This window comes from Palaemon carinicauda, chromosome 27 (assembly GCF_036898095.1).
Source record: "Palaemon carinicauda isolate YSFRI2023 chromosome 27, ASM3689809v2, whole genome shotgun sequence".
NCBI classification, from domain to species: Eukaryota; Metazoa; Arthropoda; class Malacostraca; order Decapoda; family Palaemonidae; genus Palaemon; species Palaemon carinicauda.
The window spans coordinates 36662872-36685371 of NC_090751.1; the positions used below are offsets into that span (position 1 = coordinate 36662872).

General features: G+C 32.8%; 1 protein-coding gene across 1 annotated transcript in view; it reads left to right on the forward strand.

The window, feature by feature from the left end:
- Positions 1 to 22500, forward strand: part of LOC137620689 (diacylglycerol lipase-alpha-like) — a 788256-nt gene that overhangs the window by 623567 nt on the left and 142189 nt on the right. Inside the window, 1 exon segment of the mRNA XM_068351035.1 lies at positions 9228 to 9329. Within this exon segment, the coding sequence (XP_068207136.1) occupies positions 9228 to 9329 (102 nt within the window).

Sequence of the window (22500 nt, forward strand, 5' to 3'; positions counted from 1 at the left end):
TTAACATTTTAAACAATTTTGAATCTTATTCTAAGCACTTTAGACAAGTCCCCGAATCTTATACTAAACACTTTAAACAACTTTCGTATCTTATTCTAAACACTTGCAGCAACCCTCGAATCTTATTCTAAACACTTGCAGCAACCCTCGAATCTTATTCTAAACACTTGCAGCAAGCCTCGAATCTTATTTGAAATACTTTAAACAACTTTCGTATCTTATTCTAAACACTTTTAACAAGCCTCGAATCTTATTCTAAACACTTGCAGCAAGCCTCGAATCTCATTCTAAACACTTGCAGCAAGCCTCGAATCTTATTCTAAACACTTGCAGCAAGCCTCAAATTTTATTCTAAACACTTGCAACAAGCCTCGAATCTCATTCTAAACACTTGCAGCAAGCCTCAAATTTTATTCTAAACACTTGCAACAAGCCTCGAATCTCATTCTAAACACTTGCAGCAAGCCTCGAATCTTATTCTAAACACTTGCAGCAAGCCTCAAATTTTATTCTAAACACTTGCAGCAAGCCTCGAATCTCATTCTAAACACTTGCAGCAAGCCTCGAATCTTATTCTAAACACTTGCATCAAACCTCGAATCTTATTCTAAATACTTTAAACAACTTCCGTATCTTATTCTAAACACTTGCAGCAAGCCTCTTATTCTAAATACTTGCAGCAAGCCTCGAATTTTATTCTAAACACTTGCAACAAGCCTCGAATCTTATTCTAAACACTTGCAGCAAGCCTCAAATTTTATTCTAAACACTTGCAACAAGCCTCGAATCTCATTCTAAACACTTGCAGCAAGCCTCGAATCTTATTCTAAACACTTGCAGCAAGCCTCAAATTTTATTCTAAACACTTGCAACAAGCCTCGAATCTCATTCTAAACACTTGCAGCAAGCCTCGAATCTTATTCTAAACACTTGCATCAAACCTCGAATCTTATTCTAAATACTTTAAACAACTTTCGTATCTTATTTTAAACACTTGCAGCAAGCCTCTTATTCTAAATACTTGCAGCAAGCCTCGAATTTTATTCTAAACACTTGCAGCAAACCTCGAATCTTATTCTAAATACTTTCAACAAGTCTTGAATCTTATTCTAAACACTTTGCACAGCACATTCAACACGGTTTTATTTCCCTGAAGGTTGTATAGATATTCAAATAACGGTGATATAAGGGAGCGAGAGAGACCTAGGGACCTTATGTACTCGCAGTTCCAATGCCTAAACCAAGATACATTCAGTTTGCTTATTTGGGTACGGATTCGTGGGGAGAGAGCCAGGGCCCTGGGCTGAACGACGGGAATGTCCCCAAAGTTAATCGGGATAATATCTGTCAAGTTTTCAGTGAGACTTGAATGACGATTTTGAATTGTTTATATGAGAGTGAATATAATGGTTACCCTTAATTAGAAGAATAACACGAACGTAGGATTCATTCTTTACTTGCCGAGTTTTTTGTTCAATATATGTTTTTAATAGCTATAAATTCTGGCCTTATGGAAGATATGATAACAGCAAATTTAATATTTCTTTATAATTTCCAGGGGTTGATTATGTATATTTTTTGAAAGTTATATTCGGACAGCCAATACTTCAATTACGGTCACAGGTAATAAAACCTCTATAGTGCTGTACCGTTTCAATTTAAATGTACCTACGGATAATTTGACTCCATTATTTTTTTCTACATTGTTATTTTTTTTTACTGGGATTCATATTACGCAATATTTTTTCTTAATACTCTCAGGAACTCTATAACAAATCATTTAAAGTATGAAAGATGAGGTGAGGTGGTTCTGATCCCAAAAGGAAGATATAGTATGCCTCTTGAAAGAGGGAAGATTTTAGTAAGATTGATTTCCTGACAGATGCAGCCTTATACTTAGAGAGAGAGAGAGAGAGAGAGAGAGAGAGAGAGAGAGAGAGAGAGAGAGAGAGAGGAGAGAGAGGAGAGAGAGAGAGATTGATTTTGTGTCTGTTTGAACTTTGGAGTTTGTCGGATTTGGTTAAATTATATTTCATCTTAATAATTGAAGAAATTGGAGATCAAAGTAGCATGCTATCACAAAGGACTGTATAACCTCCCATCAGACATTTAAAAGCTGTGATTCTTAGATTTCTCTAAATACAGTAAAGCAAATGACATATGTCAAGAACATTCATGCTTTTATTCAAACATGTAAAAATAATCTGGACGTATAGAAATGACTAATAGGCGAATGGCATTTAATATAAATACTCTCAGACATGGATCAAGATCACAATAACAGTATTACTACGTTTTCATCTATAAAAGAAAGAAAAAAATTGTAAACCCATCAAATGTTTTTTAAAATTTTAACTGTAAATGGAGTTTGATGGAATAAAAAGCAAGCCATATAAAATGGAATATCCCCTAGACTAGAAGTTTCCCTTTGTGGGAAATTTAATTTCCTTTTGTTCAGTGTGTGTGGGCGTGTAATTGCAACAACATTTTTACGTCAGACAGCATAAATTGGGAATATAGTTACTTGTTTGTTAATGACTTTAATTTTTTCACTTGCTTCATGACTATATCCATTTGAAGTGTTTTTAAGCGAGTTTATATATGAAAGAAGAATTAATTAGTTTCTCCATATACCTGTGGTGAAGCAACTAGAGATAATATCCCCTTTGGTAAAGGAACTGTATTTGATAAAGAAATAAAATTTAAAAGCAGAAAATAACGTCATTTGCTCTTACTTGCAATGTAAGGCGACATGATTAATCTGTTACAATTAAAACTCGTGTAGATTATTCATCGCACAGCTTTGATAGGAAAGGTTGAAAGTTATCTCTCTCTCTCTCTCTCTCTCTCTCTCTCTCTCTCTCTCTCTCTCTCTGTCGGACTGAAGCTTTCATAGATACTCCCTCCCCAGAGAGAACTGCATCCATGCGCGACCTCTGCCCTTTCAGAGTAGCATTCTGCAGAACTATAATATTTTTGAGGCTTTCGCTTTTGTGCATCTGTAGTTGTTATTTGGGAACATAAAAGGGAGTAAATGGGTCGTTTTGCGTCATTAAAGTAATGGTTTCCACTCGCGATAATTAAGGCTGAGAATGAAACTGGAATGGAAACATAAACTGGAATGTGTCGAGGAAATGGCAGTGAATTTGGAAAGGTAAAATGGTAAAGGACAGACGGCCGCTAAGACAGACACTGGAAGTCGTGGGTCTCCATTATGCTGTATTATGGGAGGTAGAATACTGCACGTCGATTAACAAGGAGAGATGGTGATAATTATGATATATGGAGTTTAAGGCAAAAGCCCAAGAGCTGGGACCGAGAAAGTCATTAAGCGCTATATGAACCCAAACGTATATGAATATGCATTTATATGCTTACATACTCATGTGAATATATGAGTTAAAAGAGGAAAAGGAATCTAAAATTCTCCTATTTTTCTTTCACAAATCATTCATATCTCTCACTTTCATTTACACTTTCAGTTAAATATTGTACACTTTAGATTAACATTTCTAATAAAATTTGGAATGATGAAAATGAGTTTGAATTTCATTAAGACCCTTTTTTGTATGATTCTTTAAATCCAGTAAGAATAAATGATGACGTTGTGACGTCCACAAAGAAAAGCTGTTACAAAGAGCTGCTGTTAACCTCACTCATGCTTTAAATAGACGGCAAAGAACAGCTGACAGAGGAAAACGTCTTTCGCTTGAAAAGTCCCTCTTAAAGTTGGCTGGTTCTCGACCGCAGGCAGCAACGGGTACAAATTGCCATTATTTCTCAGAGTTCCTTTTTTTCGTTAAAATTTTCTGATTTGGTGCTGTATTTATTAAAATGATTTACGTCTGTGTTCCAGAGGAGAATTTTCCCGGCTATTTTTTTCCAGCGAGTTAGCGAAAGTGTGAGATTGAGTCAGATCGATATGGAGAGGGAAATGTCATTTCATATCTTTTCCATAAGAGATATATAGATAAGGACGAGAGAGAGAGAGAGAGAGAGAGAGAGAGAGAGAGAGAGAGAGAGAGAGAGAGAGAGAGAGAGAGAGAGAGAGATGGTTGTGGGGTATATTGGCACTTAATTTTAAATTTTTTTTTTTTTTTTTTTTTTTTTTTTTTTTTTTTTTTTTTTTTTTTTTTGACCCGGAATGCAGAGGCAAGTGTTATTTTCGTAAGATTGTTATTTTTATTCTCAGCAGTTAGAGGCTAATCCTGGCGTTATCATTATCTTTTACTGTTTCCCGAACGTAATAGCGTATTTTAGGTTTGAAGATCCGTTTTCTGGAAAGTTTTAAGTAACTTAGGGATTCCTACTCTGGAATTTCGCTGCATTTGGCTCTTGTGTTGTTCAGCTTACAGCGGAACTATTATAAAATACTGTTTGTCTATCATTTGCATATTTATTACACTCTATTAATTCTAATGATCGACATTAGTTACAAAGGCTGACAGTTTATGACTCCCATAATAAAGGTATGCGCGGTGATGATTATTAAAGAACACAGCAGAAAGGCAAGAAATTTTAGAAATTTTTTATTGCAGAAACGGATAAATGGCGTTTCTATTACCCCTTAAGCCAATAGCCTATTGCAATATCTGTTGAAGAATGCAAATTTTTATTGCAATATCTAACGAAAGATGCTGATTTTTATTGCAATATCTGATGAAGGATGCAAATTTTTACTGCAATGTCTAATGAAGGATGTTAATTTTTATTGCAATATCTGATGAAGGATGGTAATTTTTATTGCAATATCTGATGAAGGCTGCACATTTTTATTGCAATATATTATGAAGGTTGCTAATTTCATTGCATTATCTGATGGAGGCTATTTTTTATTGCAATATCTAATGAAGGATGCAAATTTATATTGCGATATCTAATGAAGGATGCTAATTTTTATCGCAATATCTGATGAAAGATATTAATTTTTATTGTAATATCTAATGAAGGATGCTAACTTTCACTGAAATATCAGATGAAGGATGCTAATTTATATATATATATATATAATATATATATATATATATATAATATATATATATATATATATATATATATATATATATATATATATATATACTGGATATATATATATATATATATATATATATATATATATATATATATATATTATATATATATATATATATATATGTGTGTGTGTGTGTGTGTGTGTGCTTGTGTGTGTGATAAATTTTGCACATTTAAACATGTTTTTCATATTTCATATAAGCCATATATATTAATGCATTAAAGTCTGGATTCTCTTAACGACCTCGTGATCAGAGCCTCAGGCGAAATAACTCGAAGACTATAGAATCTGACCGGCCGGGTTTCGAACCCTGGTCCAGGATACCTGTATGAGATTGACCACTTCACTCGTGGCTGAGTGGTATGGTCAATGTTATACAGGTATCCTGGACCAGGGTTCGAAACCCGGCCGGTCAGATATTATAGTCTTTGAGTGATTTCGCCTGGGGCTCTGATCCCGAGGTCATTAAGAGAATCCAGACTTTAATGTATTAATATATATGGTTTATTTGAGATATATATATATATATATATATATATATATATATATATATATATATATATATATATATATATATATATATATATATATATATATATATCTGCACTGATATCTAAGTGTGGGAATAGCGCAAAAGTAGCTTTCCATAATGCTATATTATAAATATAGCAATATAAACAGTGATATTTCCGAACTAAAATTCAATAGTGGATATACGTCCTCTGGCGGGAGGAAGATTTCATTAAGCAGAGAAATAGATTTTATTCTCTCAAAGAGCATAACAGTGAATGATGCCCCTTTTAGCCATGGATGGATACCGCCCATTAAATAAGAACTCAAATTACACAAGGAGATTTCAAGAAAAGAAATCTCACAATGATGTTATTCTTCAAAAGCTCCTTCTTCGCAAAGCGACGTTTTGAGTCATTTTGTCGCTAAATAGGATTAATCTGACGTTGGCGCTGCTACTCTCTTTCATTTCTTATCTTTTTCTGATCTGATTTATTGGAAAAGAATCTTGCTCCTGCTCGTCTTCCCGTTCTCGATTTTTACTCTTTTTTTTTCTTTTTCTTTTTTTTTGTATTTAATTTGGAAGTTCATAACTTTCTTTAAAGTTTAGAAACTGCTCGCTTCGTGTCGTTAACGAAATCTTTACTCAGGCGAAAATTTAGTTCCCTTACTTTCTTTTATGATTTGAGCTCGAAATAGAAGAAAAAAAAGAAATGGAAAAAAAAGTTGATGGACCTATTGCTCATATAATAATACTTCGTTTCGTTTGCCAAAGTAATTACTTGTTTAAAATTTTTGTAGTTTTTTTTTTTTTTTTTTTTTTTTTTTTTGTTATGGAATGAAATTGTTTTCTGTATTTTCCTCTATACATGGGCCTCATTAAAATTCTATTAAGGTTTAATTTTTTTCTTTCATTCCGAGTGAATGACTCTTGATTTATGTGTTAATGCGCATCAGAGAGGATTTGCATATTTAAGGCCTTGGGCCATCCTTCTTCGCAGCAGTACTAATCCATTTCTTTGTGTCTCGTCTGAGATGCTACTGTATTAGCAGATTCATTCTTGCAATGTGTGTATGTCTGTGTGTGTGTACGGCGGCTAGGAGATGATAAATGCTCTTAGGTTGTTGTTGTTTTTGTTGTAAAGAAAAACTAAATAAATAAAATCGCTTCATAGTTCACATCGTAAGATTATATGAAATTTGAATTAACATTGTAATTTGTACTACCAAGACTCTTAGATGCCATAAAACGCAATTTAGGCATTGTTTGATTTTGATTTTTTTTTTTTTTTTTTTAATAGTTAAATGAATTTAGATAAGATTTTTGTTTACTGAACAAATGACGAAAAATAATGATTCATGCTGCTAATGCAAATAAGATTAAGGCCATAAATGTAGAACATAAAGACATTTGATATTCTTCCACGACAATGTTATGATTTTTGTGTTCATGATATTGTGAGACTGGTATTTATCTTGTCAAATCGACAATTGCAATTTCACATAATACTGAAGTAATTGAATCTCGCATAAGATTAATGTAAAAGTTTATATTTTTATATCGAAGATATATATATATATATATATATATATATATATATATATATATATATATATATATACTGTATATATATACTGTATATATATATATATATATATATATATATATATATATATATATATATATATATATATATATATATATATATATATATGTGTGTGTGTGTATGATTGTGTGTTTGTTTGTGAATATATGTGTGTTTGTTTGTGTATATGTGTGTGTGTAATGATAGAGAGAGGAAAATACTCAAAATAAAAAATAGAAAGAAAAAGAAGAGGAACTATCAAAGAAGGCCCAAGAGTAGTGATGATGATGATAAGAGGCGTATCATTCAAATGGTGATGATTCCACAGCTCTCCCCCACCAAGAGTTATCCTGGGCAAGATGTAAAAAGTTTGAATTGAGTCCTTTGATGCCTTAACTCATTAAATGAGCTGATCTAGTATTAAGGAAACCGCCTTTATCCCGCTTTGTAATCTGTCCTGTGAAGTAGACTTTTACAGCCATTGCGTTTTTAATATGTTTTTAATTGGCTTTCGAAAATTGCTTCGGAGAATTTTATATGTCGTCCTTACCTCATCGAGGGAGAGTATTTCATCTTAGATCGTTCAATTTAGGGATTAATTAAGTTAATCCTCACGTTTCTTGGCAACGAAAAAGTTTAATCATATTGAAATATTTTGGATGATTTTTAGAGAATGCAAAATTACATTTCCCTTTATTTACCTTATAGTGCAGATTACAAGAAAGTTAATATTTAAATACTGGTGTACCCGATCCGTCAAAAAGACTAGATATTTATATATGCACTGACACGCACTCACACAGATTCAACCCTTCCTACCCCCTCCACCTATTCTAACTACAACCTGGCAGTTTCGGCAATTTGATTGTGTTTAGACGGCTGGAAATGGCATGGAGCTGAGCGTGACAGATATAGTGTTTGTATATATATATATATATATATATATATATATATATATATATATATATATATATATATATATATATATATATATATATATATATATATATATAATGTGTGTGTGTGTATATATACATACATATATATATATATATATATATATATATATATATATATATATATATATATATATATGTTTATATATATGTATATATACATATATGTTTCTATATACACACAGACATATATATATATATATATATATATATATATATATATTATATATATATATATATATATATATATATATATATATATATATATATATATATATATATATATATATATTATATATAGCCATAAAACACGTAGTTTTTATTATGAAGGGGAGATGAAGGAGGCGTATTTCACTTATCTTTTTTCTGTAAATGCTTTCAAAAGGGTCAATAACATTCGAGTTCTTTTTCAGGAACCACCTCTTTTATATTTTGTTAGGTTTCCATTCCTTAAAATGGTGGTAACGGTTTTACGGTGTATTCAAAGCTAACCTTATGAAGTTTTTTGCCCTTTTGCCTATAACTTGGTTAGAGTTTTCTTGCTTGATGGTACACTCGGGCACACAGTTCTTTATAGTTTCTCTTCCTATTGTTTTGTTAAAGTTTTTATGGTTTATGTAGGAAATATTTATTTTATTGTTGTCACTGTTCTTGAAATATTTTAATTTTCCTTGCCTTTCCTCACTGGGCTATTTTCCATGCTTTTTCAACTAAGGTTGTAGCTTAGCAAGTAATGATAATAATAATAATAATAATAATAATGATAATATCTAATATCTTACATGGTTGTCTGACTTACTTTAAGAATGTTACAACAGACCCCCCCCCTTCTCTCTCTCTCTCTCTCTCTCTCTCCTCTCTCTCTCTCTCTCTCTCTCTCTCTCTCTCTCTCTCTCTCTCTCTCTCTCTCTCAAGTCTATAGTTGTTTAAGAAACTGAGTTACTCGCTTTTGATTTACTGTTGATGTTTTGGCCTCTTCAAGGAAATGGGTTACCCTTACGTTTCCTATTTTTCTATATTTTCAGTTCCACGTTTAGAAACATTACAAGAAGCTTTTAAACATTTCATGTAAATTTCCATGATGACTGAAAGGGTTACAGATTTCATATTTTTTTTCTAAAATTTTCATTCTCTATATTCCAGGTATATTGTTGGCCGAGTTGGTATGGGTTATCCTAGGCGTGGTTTGGTTAAGCCAGCACTATCAGACATGCACGTCACAGACGGCTAAGGATGCCATTCTTGGTAAGTATCTGAAAGTTTCTCCTAAGACTTCCGTTTTGATTTCAACATTTTTTCTGAGTTATCTTTGTTTTTCAGAGAGAATGTTCTGAATACTTAGCTTTTTAGTGACTTACTGTTTTTTTCTTATGTATTCCGGCATTTGTTTGTAAACTGTTCCATCTATATACGCGATAGATGATATTTATGCTGTTATAATCTATATTTCATTTTATCGAGTGCATTAAATTTAACCATTCTAAATAGAAATTAAATTGTTATCTATTTAAAGAAAAGTAAAATAATCGCTCAGAGCACTTTTTTTTTATTAGATAATGTCAAGAATTATATAATTCTCTCTTATGATAATGTTCTAAATTTTCGGTGTAGATCGTCAATTACTGCAGATTTTATAAGTCAAATAGATTTATGTATTATAGCTAATAATGATATTCCTTCTAATGACCTGGATTGCCAGAACATTTGACATTTAATCACCAAATCCTTCTCAATGAATATGACTAAGTTTTGTAAGCGGAGTAATTTTTTTATTTTCTAGACAGAAAAAACCCACAGGTGTAATTCGTATGCGCTTATAAATAGCTAAAATATTTTTGTCTCGTCTTAAAGGGATATCAATTTGCTATCTCGAGGCACTACACCTTTCTCTTTGTTCTGACTACTTATTCTGATCTGTGTTGCCACATAACATGAACATTAAGGTTATATATAACATCCCACTATAGAATTGTACATTACCTTAAATGTTTAAAGGCCGCCCATGAATGGCAGAGGCAAGGGACAGTGACATTGCCCTATCGAACTGGACATTGACCTAGAGACTGACCATATATACATATGATTAGCACCCAAGCTAAGACCAAGGAGGGCAAGGCAGTGGCGGCTGATGACTCATATAGGCTCCCTTAAACCCCCCATCCTTACCTCACAAGGATGGTGAGGTTGTAGGGACCAAAAAGACAAACGAGTTCGAGCGGGACTCGAACCACAAGCGGGCGTTCAACAGTCCGGAACGTTACCACCTCGGTCACCACAACCCTAGGTGTAGTTCAATGTTATAACAACTAAAGATAACTGTTGTCTCTTTGATATCGTAAGACTATTAAAAGTTAACTTTCAACTGTGCTGAAGACTGACAAATTATCTTTAGTTTCTCTCGCTGAAATTAACATTACATTCTTGTTGAAATTAGAATTTAGCTCTTATTCCTCATGTGTTGAAAAAAAAATCGTTACTATTTTTACCCTTTGTCCCCTCTGTTGGAGTCTTGCAGTACATTTAATTTAGAATTTAAGTCTTTTAGGGAATTTAAACTCCTGCTTTTTCGAGTGCAACTGCAAAAAGATATGAGTGCGGGTGCTGATGAGATAGCGAAAAAAAAAGAGGTAGAACGAAATAGAAATTACCAGTGATTAGAAAATATACAGTATATATTGGAGTAAGTATTGTAATATGCTCACGTGGTATGAGAAAATAAGAAAGATAGGAAGTTTGAAATGACATAGTTTTTCAAGTTTTTCAATTAGATCATTCGGAAACTTAGACGATTTGTCTTGATTTAGTCAGAAAACCGACATAGTACTTGAAAACTGGTAACAAAAATGAGTTTATGATCTAATACTTCTAATGACTTGAAGTTGGTTGCAGAACATTTCATTTTTTCAAATAGACACTTGAATTTTATCTTACTTGCATTGCAATTTGATTTTAGGTGCGATCTTGTGTGTTAACTCCATAAACACTCTCTCTCTCTCTCTCTCTCTCTCTCTCTCTCTCTCTCTCTCTCTCTCTCTCTCTCTCTCTCTCTCTCTCTCTTTGATAACTAGCCTAGTTTTTTCTGCTATAAAATGCCTTTTCTTTTGTCAGTATCCACAGACGTTTTGACCATTAAGGAAAAATTCCACAGAGTGCATTCTTTCCACTTCACTAGTGTTTGTGTGGCACCAGGAGAGAAACTTTCTTCGAGCTCCAGAAATTGTTTTTGAATGGCTCTTCTGAAGGACTCTTTTCGGGACATTCACTGTGTCGTCTGTCAACAGTTCGTGTGATTGAATCCTGGGAAGAAATCATCCAGGCAAACCTCGAAGTTTTCGCAGTTATTCGTCAATTGAAATTTAATTGTTCTAGTTACGGTGTTTTTGGCTTCTGTGCAGTTGTTGCCCATTCTGTCTTTTTGAAGTTTTGAGAGGAAGTCGAAGTTTCCTTTAAGTGTATGTGAGTGTTTTGGCAGGTTCGTAAAGGTAAATGTTTATTAGTGTTTGTCTTTCATTCACTTTTATGTTTTGGTTGTTTTTATATTTGAAATCATTCGAGGGTTTTTCTTTCCATATTATTTGTTGATTCAACCTTTGATCTTAAATCAGGTGTAAATAGTTTTCTTTATCATTTATTCTAATGAGAGTTCATGAAATACATCGATGTATGGCCAGAATGTTTCTCATGTCTATATTGGGATTTGTGTGTGTCGATGTCAAATAGCTTTTAGGCGGCTGGTTGACCCAACTCCCCAAGCACCCATTGTGATACTTCAGAAAGTAAAATATACGAGAAAGTTGGGCCAATAAATATGAAGTGAGGAGCTCTCGTTAGTGGCATTGCTTCCACGCCTGATCATCAATCTCAGTCTATTTTCTATTACCTTCAGTTATTTACTAATCTTTCTTTTAGGGAACAACAATCGATAATTACATTGATTAACATCCTGTGCATCGTTAAAATCCAGCTCAATGAGGTTTGACCTTGCCTTCTTCTGTAGTTCCCATTGGAAGCTATATGGGTTATATAACCGTTTTCAAGGTGTGTGGGTGCATTATAACGGGGATCTTGAATATATTTGTTCATATCATATAGTTAAGAATACGTTTTCTATATGATTCACTTCTTTGGATGTTGTACACGAAATGTTATAGACTTTTTTCTTCATACCGTTCATATTTTATCTTCTTGCCCATTTACCGATGTTCTATGTTCCTGAGATTTTTACGTACGCAAATCTTATCAGATGTATCATAACTATATTGATATGCGAGGCTGTCAATTTTTTTTCCCAACACCAGACGCTTACTATTTTTGTGGGGCTTTCCTTTACCACAAATCTTTCACACAATACGTGCAAAATATTTCCCCATGCTGGTTCTACAATCATTCTCTCATTTCTACCAACCTTTAACCCCTCCCCCCACCAATTCTCTACTGCATTGATTGCTACTTTGAGATTGCATATAAAGAGTTACGGTGGTGTAATTCCATAACAAAAGCTTTAGTCTTGAAAGTTCAAGAACTAGATTGCATCTCGCTAAGTTGTGGTTACATTCTGTTGAGGTTCAGTATTTTTTTATTTTATTCTATAAAAGGCCGTTTTGTAATTTGTTGATTTTATGATTAAATGGGATGAATATAGTTTTTTTTTCGATAATAATAATAATTATAATAATAATAATAATAATAAATAATAATAATAATAATAATAATAATAATAATAATAATAATAATAATAATAATCCGAAATTCCAAAAACAAAGAGTATCTTTATAACTATGAGGTCTAGCAAGCAGGTTCAACTCTTCAATCTGAAAAAAAAATCTGTCATAAAGAAAAGTACTGTAAACACAAATTGTGACTCAACAGATGAAAGAAAGTGTTTGTTTAAATATATATGTTACTCCTTTGTTCTTCTTGGGTAAAATATCCACCCCTTTTTATAACCTTATGTTCTATTCTGTCTCTTTTACTGTAGAAGATGCAAAGGCAAAAGGGTCTTGTAACTGATGAAGATATCTGCGATATTTTTTTACCTGGATTGGGGAAGTGACAGCATCAATGTCTGTTAGCAATGGATGGTAAATCCCCCCAAATCCTTATGATTTATTCGTCTTATTGCAGGGGAACACACTTTCCCTGTATGAGATTAGCTCCTGGAGCAAAGGTGTCTTGCCTTCGATAGTTAAGCTTAAGATAATCACTATCCAGAATTGATAAGTTCCTGAAACTTACTTTAAGAGCAATAATGCAAAAACCTGATCCTTTCTCATGTGATTCTATGAGCATGGTATTAGTTATGTCTAGTGTAATATTCTTTGAAAAGTTTCATGATGCTCCTGTGTTTCTTCTTATTTGACTCTCGTTCAGTGTTTTTTTTTGTAACAGCTAAGATTTCAAGATGCCTTATAAGACCACTTCCTCGTCCATTTTTTATTTTTTATGTTTATTTTTTCTTATCCATATTTCGAACATTGCATTTTTCCTGTCTTTTGGAGCACTGTAGTGATATCGGTGGTAACTTGTAACTTTCGTTGTCTTATCAGCGTATCATTGGTTTTCACTTTCTGTTTAGTGTCTTTGAAAATGGCTAATTTGATCATAGTCAAATTTCAGTGAAAATGAGAAGCAAAAGATAGATAAATATTACAATTTCATACGAAGAGTAGAGAAGCATTAATGAACGACAGATTTTTGGATAGCAGCATATCTGGTTAGTTTGAACCTTCATAAATAGAAATACTTGATGGTTTCATTTGTTAACGTAATACTTTTGTGTAATATTTCATGTACAGTGCTTTTGATTTAGCCCTATATGTTACATGTCGAAAATTTACAAACTTAGTAGTAGGAATGTTGTAGGCCAAAGTGAGCAGGTTTTATAACAATGCTCATGTTTTACATACTTTGTGCAGATTTTGAATGAGCCCTTTTATTTTTTGTTGTTTGAGTTTTATCCACTTTGAAGTTGTGGTTATATTTTTTACATGTCTCTCCTCGCTTCGTCGATTATTACATTTTAATACAGTATCACGTGATATAAAGGGTACCTTTAGATAAGTAGAGCAGAAGTATATTTTCAGTGTTTTCTGGTTCACCAGATGATCTTTTAATGGAAGTTATTGATTGCCAGCGGACACTTAGAAAGAAAAATAAAACATCGGGGTATTTCATTGCGAAAAAGGGGTACACCCAAAAAAAAAAAAAAAAAAAAAGAATCTTAAGTACAACGTGGGTAGTCTAGAAGGCAACTTTTAAGTAGACCCTGTAACTATTGCCTAAATTGAGTCTGTGTTACCTTGTATTGAGAATGTCACTGTAATCACATCTAACCGCAGTCCAGCGTTGTTAGAGAACCAACGAAACGAACAATTTTTTAATCAACTTACCTACATAAAAGCATGTATCTATCAAGCACAACTTTAAAATCTTGGCGTTTCAAGTCTTAAACTAATTTCATTGGCTATAAAGGTTGTTCAGACTCAAGTCTTCCAGCGCCGACCAGCCTCTCTCATTACTGGTCCTATACAGTATTTGTATGCAGAAGAAAAGCTTAGTATTGTAGATCCTCTTTAAATGGTTTTCGTTTTGTTGTATTTTGTTTATACTTATGGCATTAAAACAAAGTAGTCAAAATTTCATCAGTGAATTTCTGAAACTAGTTCATATTTGTTATTTTTTCTAAAAGAAATGTCAATATATCGAAAATTAACTCTCAAATTTAACGGTATGATGGCATAAACCTCGTTACATTGCTTGTTACTTAGCTTATACATTTTACTGATCGCAAATTATTGTATTTTATTATTACTTCAAGTTCGTTCTCCATATAGTGTTAATTTCCCTGTTGGACCTCTTGACCTTGTATCATTCTATTTTTTTCAAGTAAAATTGCAACTTTGCTTATAATGATTATGATAATAATGATAATGATAATAATACTTCCGGGTTTAACAAGATAGTATGGTACCTCGAGTTGTAGTCTAATCGTTTCTTGCACAAAATGCATGCAATGCTCTAAGATTTTCGTATGATTTCGAAGGCTAAGGTTTTTTTTTTTTTTTTTTTTTTTTTTTTTTTTTTTTTTTTTTTTTTTTTTTTTTTCTCCAAAAAGGGCTTAGTTCTCCGTAGGAGGGTAGTCCCGTTGGTACTAGTCATTCCTAGTGGGATTTGGCAGCCTTCCTCCGGCCTCCAGCCGCTCTTGCTTTATATCCTAATTTACCTCCGTTATTACTTCCTCACTTTTACTTTGCGGTGCAACCTCTTCTAACGTTTACTTCCCAGTATAATTAGGGTTTTACTCTAGATGCACTTGGGCTCTGGATGACCTCAGAGGGCTCGGTGCCAGGATATATACCAACTTTTTTATAAGACAAATTTAAAAGACCTAAAAACCCTATAAAAGAGCTCTTACATGTTCGATTATTTTTATTCTTGTTGTTTGAACGTTTTAAGTGATTTCATTAAAAGCATTTTAGGAAATATTTTAATGCCTATAGTGGCGAGTTTCATTTGCATTCAACAAATAAGACCGCAATGATCAGACAAAATATTGTAAGGACCCCTTTAGAAAAATCTTTCAATTTCGTAATATCGTCTGCAAACCCTTTGGGATATCCGTAAGAAACCGTGCATTGCCATTGAGAAATTGGTAAAAGGAGAGAAGCAGTCATTCGTCTTCTAGAATATAATGAAAAGGAGACCCGTTGACAGCGGTTCATACGAGACACTGGTCAGAGGAAATCTTTATAGACGGTGCCTTGGGACCAATATTTCTTTTTTCTTTTTTTCTGCCGACGGATTGATGGACTTTACGTCTGATTGAATCTCCCAGTCAACAGGCTTAGTTGACCTTGTAAGTCCAGCGTTTTGACCATATTCTTGGATTTTGCGGTCAGGTCTAATTCAATCTGGTCCCAGGTAATGCGATTAGATTCAAGGATGAAAATTTTATTTCTATACAATTTTTGTGGCCTCGTGTATATTATATATATATATATATATATATATATATATATATATATATATATATATATATATATATATATATATATATATATATATATTTACATAGATGTATATGTATATACAGTATATGTGTGTGCGTTTGTATACAGGTCTTATATTAGTGCAATTGCTGACAATCAAACATACGGGTATTATTATTATTATTATTATTATTATTATTATTATTATTATTATTATTATTATTATTATTATTATTAAATGCTAAGATACAACCCTAGTTAGGAAAGAAAAGTAAAATGCTATAAGGTCGGGGCCTCCAACAGGGAAAATAGCTCAGTGAGGAAAGGAAACAAGGAAATATATAGATTTTTGAGAAGAGTAACAGTATTAAAATAGATATCGCATATATAAACTATGAAATCTTTAACAAAACAAGAGGAAGAGAAAGAAGACAGAACAGTATGCCCGAGTGTACCCTCAAGCAAGAGAACTCTAACCCAAGACAGTGGAAGACCATGGTACAGAAACTATGACACTACCCAAGACTAGAGAACAATGGTTTGTTTTTGGAGTGTCCTTCTCCTAGAAGAGCTGATGACCATAGCTAGTCTCTTCTACCCTTAAAAAGAGGAAAGTGTCCACTGAACAATTACAGTGCAGTAACCCTTGGGGTGAAGAAGAATTATTTGGTAATCTCGGTGTTGTCAGGCGTATGAGGACAGAGGAGAATAAGTGAAGAATACGCCAGACTATTCGCTGTGGGTATAGGCAAAGCGAAAGTGAACCGTAACCAGCGAGAAGGATCCAATGTAGTACTGTCTGACCACTCAAAAAAAAAAAAAAAAACCATGACACTTAAGCGGTAGTATCTCAACGGGAGCCTGGTGCATCTGAGTAATGCAAAGGTGGTAGTAGTTAATGTAAATTTTAGATATCCTGATTAATAACTAAAACTCTTAAAAAAGAATAGGGCACCATTAACTGAGGGATTGCTGTGACTTTCTACTAAGCGGATGACCTGTGAAAAGTATTTCTGGATAAAGGGAAGATTTCAGAGGTATAGAATAAGAGAATAATAATAGGGAAAGGTGTTATACTATAAAGCAATTTCATCGTAGCAATCACTTTTGTATTTTTTAAGTTGCGAAGCTTATATAAAAAATTATTGTTGCATAAACACACGCGCAGACAAAAAGTACACTTCCCGAAAAAGAAAATGTATTAAATTACAAAACAATATGAAAACAATATGCGAGATATGAATGATAATAACTGAGAATACAATAGTATTTCATAGTAAAATGGGATAAGTGCAGCCTGTGATTTTGATTTTTATTTCATGTAATTTGCAAGGAAGAGGGGATGTGGATTAAATGTATTTTATAAGAAAGTTTTGCGAGAAGTTAAAGTAAAAGAAATTACTTAGTGTGGTGAACATGCTTGTAATAAAAGCTTTGGAATAAGTTGATGATAGGGAGTTTTGAGAATGTAAAGGAAATTTTGGATCAATCAAACTTATCATAATGAAAACTGTAGATATGATGGCTATGACAAATGAAGTGTTAAGTCGCAGGATATTTAAAGTAAGAAAAGCATCAGACTCTGAAAACATCCGTGTTTCTTGATAATACTTTTCCTGTAATATTTACGTTTTCAAAATCAGTTGTTTAGTCTTAAGGTTTAAATACACGTTCCAAAAAATCGTCAAAATTTTGCATAAAAATTTTGATATCAAAATTTTGATGCAAAATTTGAGCGTGTGTGGGACGGTTTGATGTCAAAACGTCCCACACACGCTCAAATTTTGCATCAAAATTTTGATGCAAAATTTTGACGATTTTTTTTTTGAACGTGTATGGGCCCCTTTATGATAGACCTCTGTCCCCGTTTCCTTTCTTCCATCGTGCTGTTTATATTCTCAGATTTTACTACTTCGTGCAGTTGGACAGTTTCACCCCAGTTGCACGTCTGTGCTGAATGGCCTCCCCGCTCCAAGCACCGGGCCTAGAATAAAAAAAAAATTATGGCACATAACTGAGTTCCTGTTACTCTTTAACTAACATTTGAATCCTGGCAAGGCGGGATGCTCTTTATTTCCTTCTAAAATATGGATCGATCTGTTTTTATCGAAAACATACAAAAAAGTAATAGGACATTGGAAACTTAAACCACAGATAGTCGACTGATTTCTTTACATGGGAATTTATGTTAATTATATTGTGAAAGTAATTAGTTTTGATGTGAGAACAAAGCAGACAAGGGAACATATATTTTCAAATGGAAATATATATATATATATATATATATATATATATATATATATATATATATATATATATATATATTTATATTTATATTTATATATATATATATATATATATATATATATATATATATATATATATATATATATATATATATATATATATACACACACACACGCACGCACGCACACATGCACGCTCGCGCGTAGTATACATCTTTAAGTGACTTCACGGGATACCTTCGGTAACTGGTGAATTACTGTGTTTTGGTATTGCAGGTCCCTAGCTGTAAATTGTTACCAACCTCCGCTCGTTAGTAAAGAAAATGGTGTAAGGAAGGTAGCTGCATGCCTCAAGACATTTTAAAAATGGGAAGGCTGCAATGGGGATAAATGCAAATGTGAAAAAACATATATTTATTTAAATATAGTAATTAACATAATGATTTAATTTTGTGAGTTGTGACATTCACTAGATTGTAGAGATTTTAAGGAAAACTGGTATTACACTTCTCCACTTAGTGCAATTTTTGTGGTTATTTGCAACTTCATTATTATCCATTCGCATATCACCAGAAGAACTGAAATTTAGGTGAAGGTTCCTTATCTTGGCTAAGGTTAGTGATCGATTTGAAAACATTGTGCCTTTTTTCTTTTTGGTTCGCCTCATGTGATAAGCTTTATTTGGCGTCTCTGATCAAAGTTTGTCTGGTGTATGTATGTATGTATGTATGTATGCCTGCCTGACGTAATATTTTCACATTTTGTATTTCAATCACATTTGACATAGAGCACTTTTAGGTGAAGTAGATTTAACTTTCTAATAGGGGGCCATGGTCTTCTAAGCATAGATAATGAAGAATTATTGCAAACAAAAAATCTCAAGATCTACTTGAACGGAAATGATAAAACTTTCTTGACGGGTTTCTTGTGTAGTATAGAATTCAGTGTGTTCAAAATATGGTATCCAGGACTTAAAAAAAAAAAAAAAAAAAAAAAAAAATTGCGCAGACTCGCAGGGGTGCCCACCTAGCTCGGAAAAGTCTCCTGATCGCTAATTGGTTGGACAAGACAATTCTAACCAATCAGATAGCTGGAAATTTTTCCGAGCTAAAAGGGAACCGCTGCGAGTCGGTGCAAATGCACGTCATTAAAAAAAAGATTGAGTATAGTATGGAACTACAATTAAGGTTCCAAATTTTAACTACTAATATGTAGGAAAGCAATCTTTGGAAATATTCTAAAGACGAACAAGGATAGTCAAATGAATATGGAACTATTCATAATATAGATTCAAACTTCAATAAGTAATTTCCATAGTTGTATAAAATTAAACATTGGAATAGAAAAAAGAAAAATCATACATTTTTATATAGTGAAATAAGGAGGGCTGAATAGAACAGTGTAACTTCTGGGCATCTTTATATAGTGAATTGTATATATATATATATATATATATATATATATATATATATATATATATATATATATATATATATATATATATATATATATATATATATATATGTTTATCCCTACCACTATGCGTTTGAAATTAGTAGCTTACAATTGATAGATAAATTATACATAACTGCATGCATATACATGTAGATGCATATGTATATAATTATATGTTTAATACCCTACGGCTTTTCCTTTTAGAGTGGCTACAGAAAATGTTAGCCTTCTCTTCTCGTTTGATCTTTTCGGGATGAGGCAGCTAACCCCAAATCCTGCTGCATCTGGGTTACGACCCAACACGATCAACTGACTACCAGGTACATAATTCACTTGTTAGGTCAACAAAGGCACAATAGCTTTTAGCCTATCATAATATGCCCCCATCGGCTTGCTTTAATAAAGAACGTGAACATTTTCACCTGTTAGACGAATATCCTAACCATTGGATCACGTGCACACACGAACGCACGTGTAGACATATACGCACATGCACATACAGTGCACATACACACATGTGTATATATATGTATATATATAAATGTGTGTGTGTATATATATATATATATATATATATATATATATATATATATATATATATATATATATATGTGTGCGTTTTATAGCATACATGCAGACCAAATTTACGCACTCACTCGCAAATTATAATTAACACAGTTCAATTTAGATAAGAAATTTTCCATTACGAAAAAATAAAAATAAAAATCCCCCCCCCCCTTTTTAAAAGTCACAAGAAATAAAACCATTGTGAGAATTTCCCTTGGCACTTTGGTCTAAAGTTGGTGGCATCTCCCAACCCGTCATAAATCACCTGGCTGAAGTGGTCTCCTCTTCTCCACTTCATCATAACTTCCCCCCCCCCCCCCCCTTCCTCGGTGTCATCTGCCTCTATCATATTATATATTCCGAAATTGTCCTTTCCCTGAGACGCACCTCGCTTCCAAAATGAATGCAGCTTTCAGCATATTTTTGCAGTAAATTTTTCCGAGGTGGAAATCGTGATAAATTGCTGTTTTTTTTTTTTTTTCGTGTTATTGTATTGTATTTCTTACTTTATTTTTTACATTCATCCTTTTAGAAATCGAATTCCGAGTGGATTTTTGTGAATTTGGTTTATTGAATAGACAATAACTTTATTTCGTAATGAGACCGATTTTTGGTGACACAAATTTCTGATGGCTGTTTATATAAATAAAATGTCCAGAATTAGATAATGTATGTTTTGTATATCGTATATGACACGAATCTGGCAAATATTTGTTGTTTATGTACCTATCCACATATGAATTTGAATTAAACAGTAAAAGATTACTGAAAGTGATAATTGTTATGTCTTAATTTGTCTAGATTTGGTGTAAATAATTTATACTGGGAACAACAGTTTCGTTTGCCGACTCCCGAGGAAACCCCTCCCCCCCCCTTTGATGTAAATGTCTATATGTGTAGTATTAGATGTTTATAAACGATGTTGAAGATTCGGTTTCAAAACCAAATTCCTTCTGGTTATCCTCGAGTGTAAAAGCAAGCCAGTTTCAAATCGGCAAATTACTGCTAAGTTCGTTTCTAAACCAATTCGTAGAGCTACAAAATACCTTAATTCTTAGGTCAACCACCAAATACGTATGATTTTCATTCAGATTTCATTTTACTCACTTTTCCTCTTCTCTTTTATTATGAAACTTTTTAACACTTCCACTGTTATTGCACATTTATGTATTTACATTCTTACCTCGCAACATGACACCCCCATAAAGTCACTCTGTTATGTTTAACTTCTCTTCATTTTTCCTCATTTCTTCGGCATTCTCTCCCCCACGCTTCAATTACTTAGAGGAAGTTCATCTTGACAATTTTTTACTGTTTGTAATTATTTTTTTCCGTGTAAACACAAAATCCCCTGGGCTTCATTGAAGAGGACCTTTCCCCTAACCCTCCCCCATGTAGATTCTAAATTTTTCCTCCTAATTGTGATCTTTTTATTATAAGTTATGCAACGAAACCTTTTAATGGTATTTCTCCATATCATCTGTGAAACTTGGAAGATGTAGTCGGCAAAGTGGTGTTTCGAAGTCCGTTTTCCATACTGGTTAACAAATCGATGTTGGAAATTTCTATGCAGCATTGCGTAGTCAAATTCATGATACTGTCCAAAGTGGCTATCAAAAAACCCTTTGATGCAAATTGGCCTATAATTGAAATAAAAGTACAGTTTCAAATAGTAGTTATGTGTGTTCTATGTTGCTAAATTCAAATTTGATAGAATTTACTATGATATAATGGACAGACTCTTTATATTTAAAATTTGAGCCAAAATAGTAACCAAAATGGTAGATGAACTTAATTTAGCATAATAACTTAGACTTTTAATCTTTATAGTTCGAACGCATTAATGTAAAATGTTATTCATTCAGGTCACGGAAGTAATTTAAAGTTTGTAAAATGCGATGCATTAAACATTTATCTGAGGTATCCAGATAAAGATTAGGGCAACTAACAATGCGGTTACATTTTTTTTATCATGTGTATGCTTAGTGTAATTGATATTAGCGAAAAGAGTGGAGTAGGTGAAAACAAGTACCAAGAATTAACATTAATAATTTAACCATTCGATCAAGTCCATTTAGGAATGTTAAAATCAGTGAGGTGAAAAGTGAAGGTGTCGCGCCACTATAGTGGTAAACAATGAAGAATTATGAGTTTTATGTT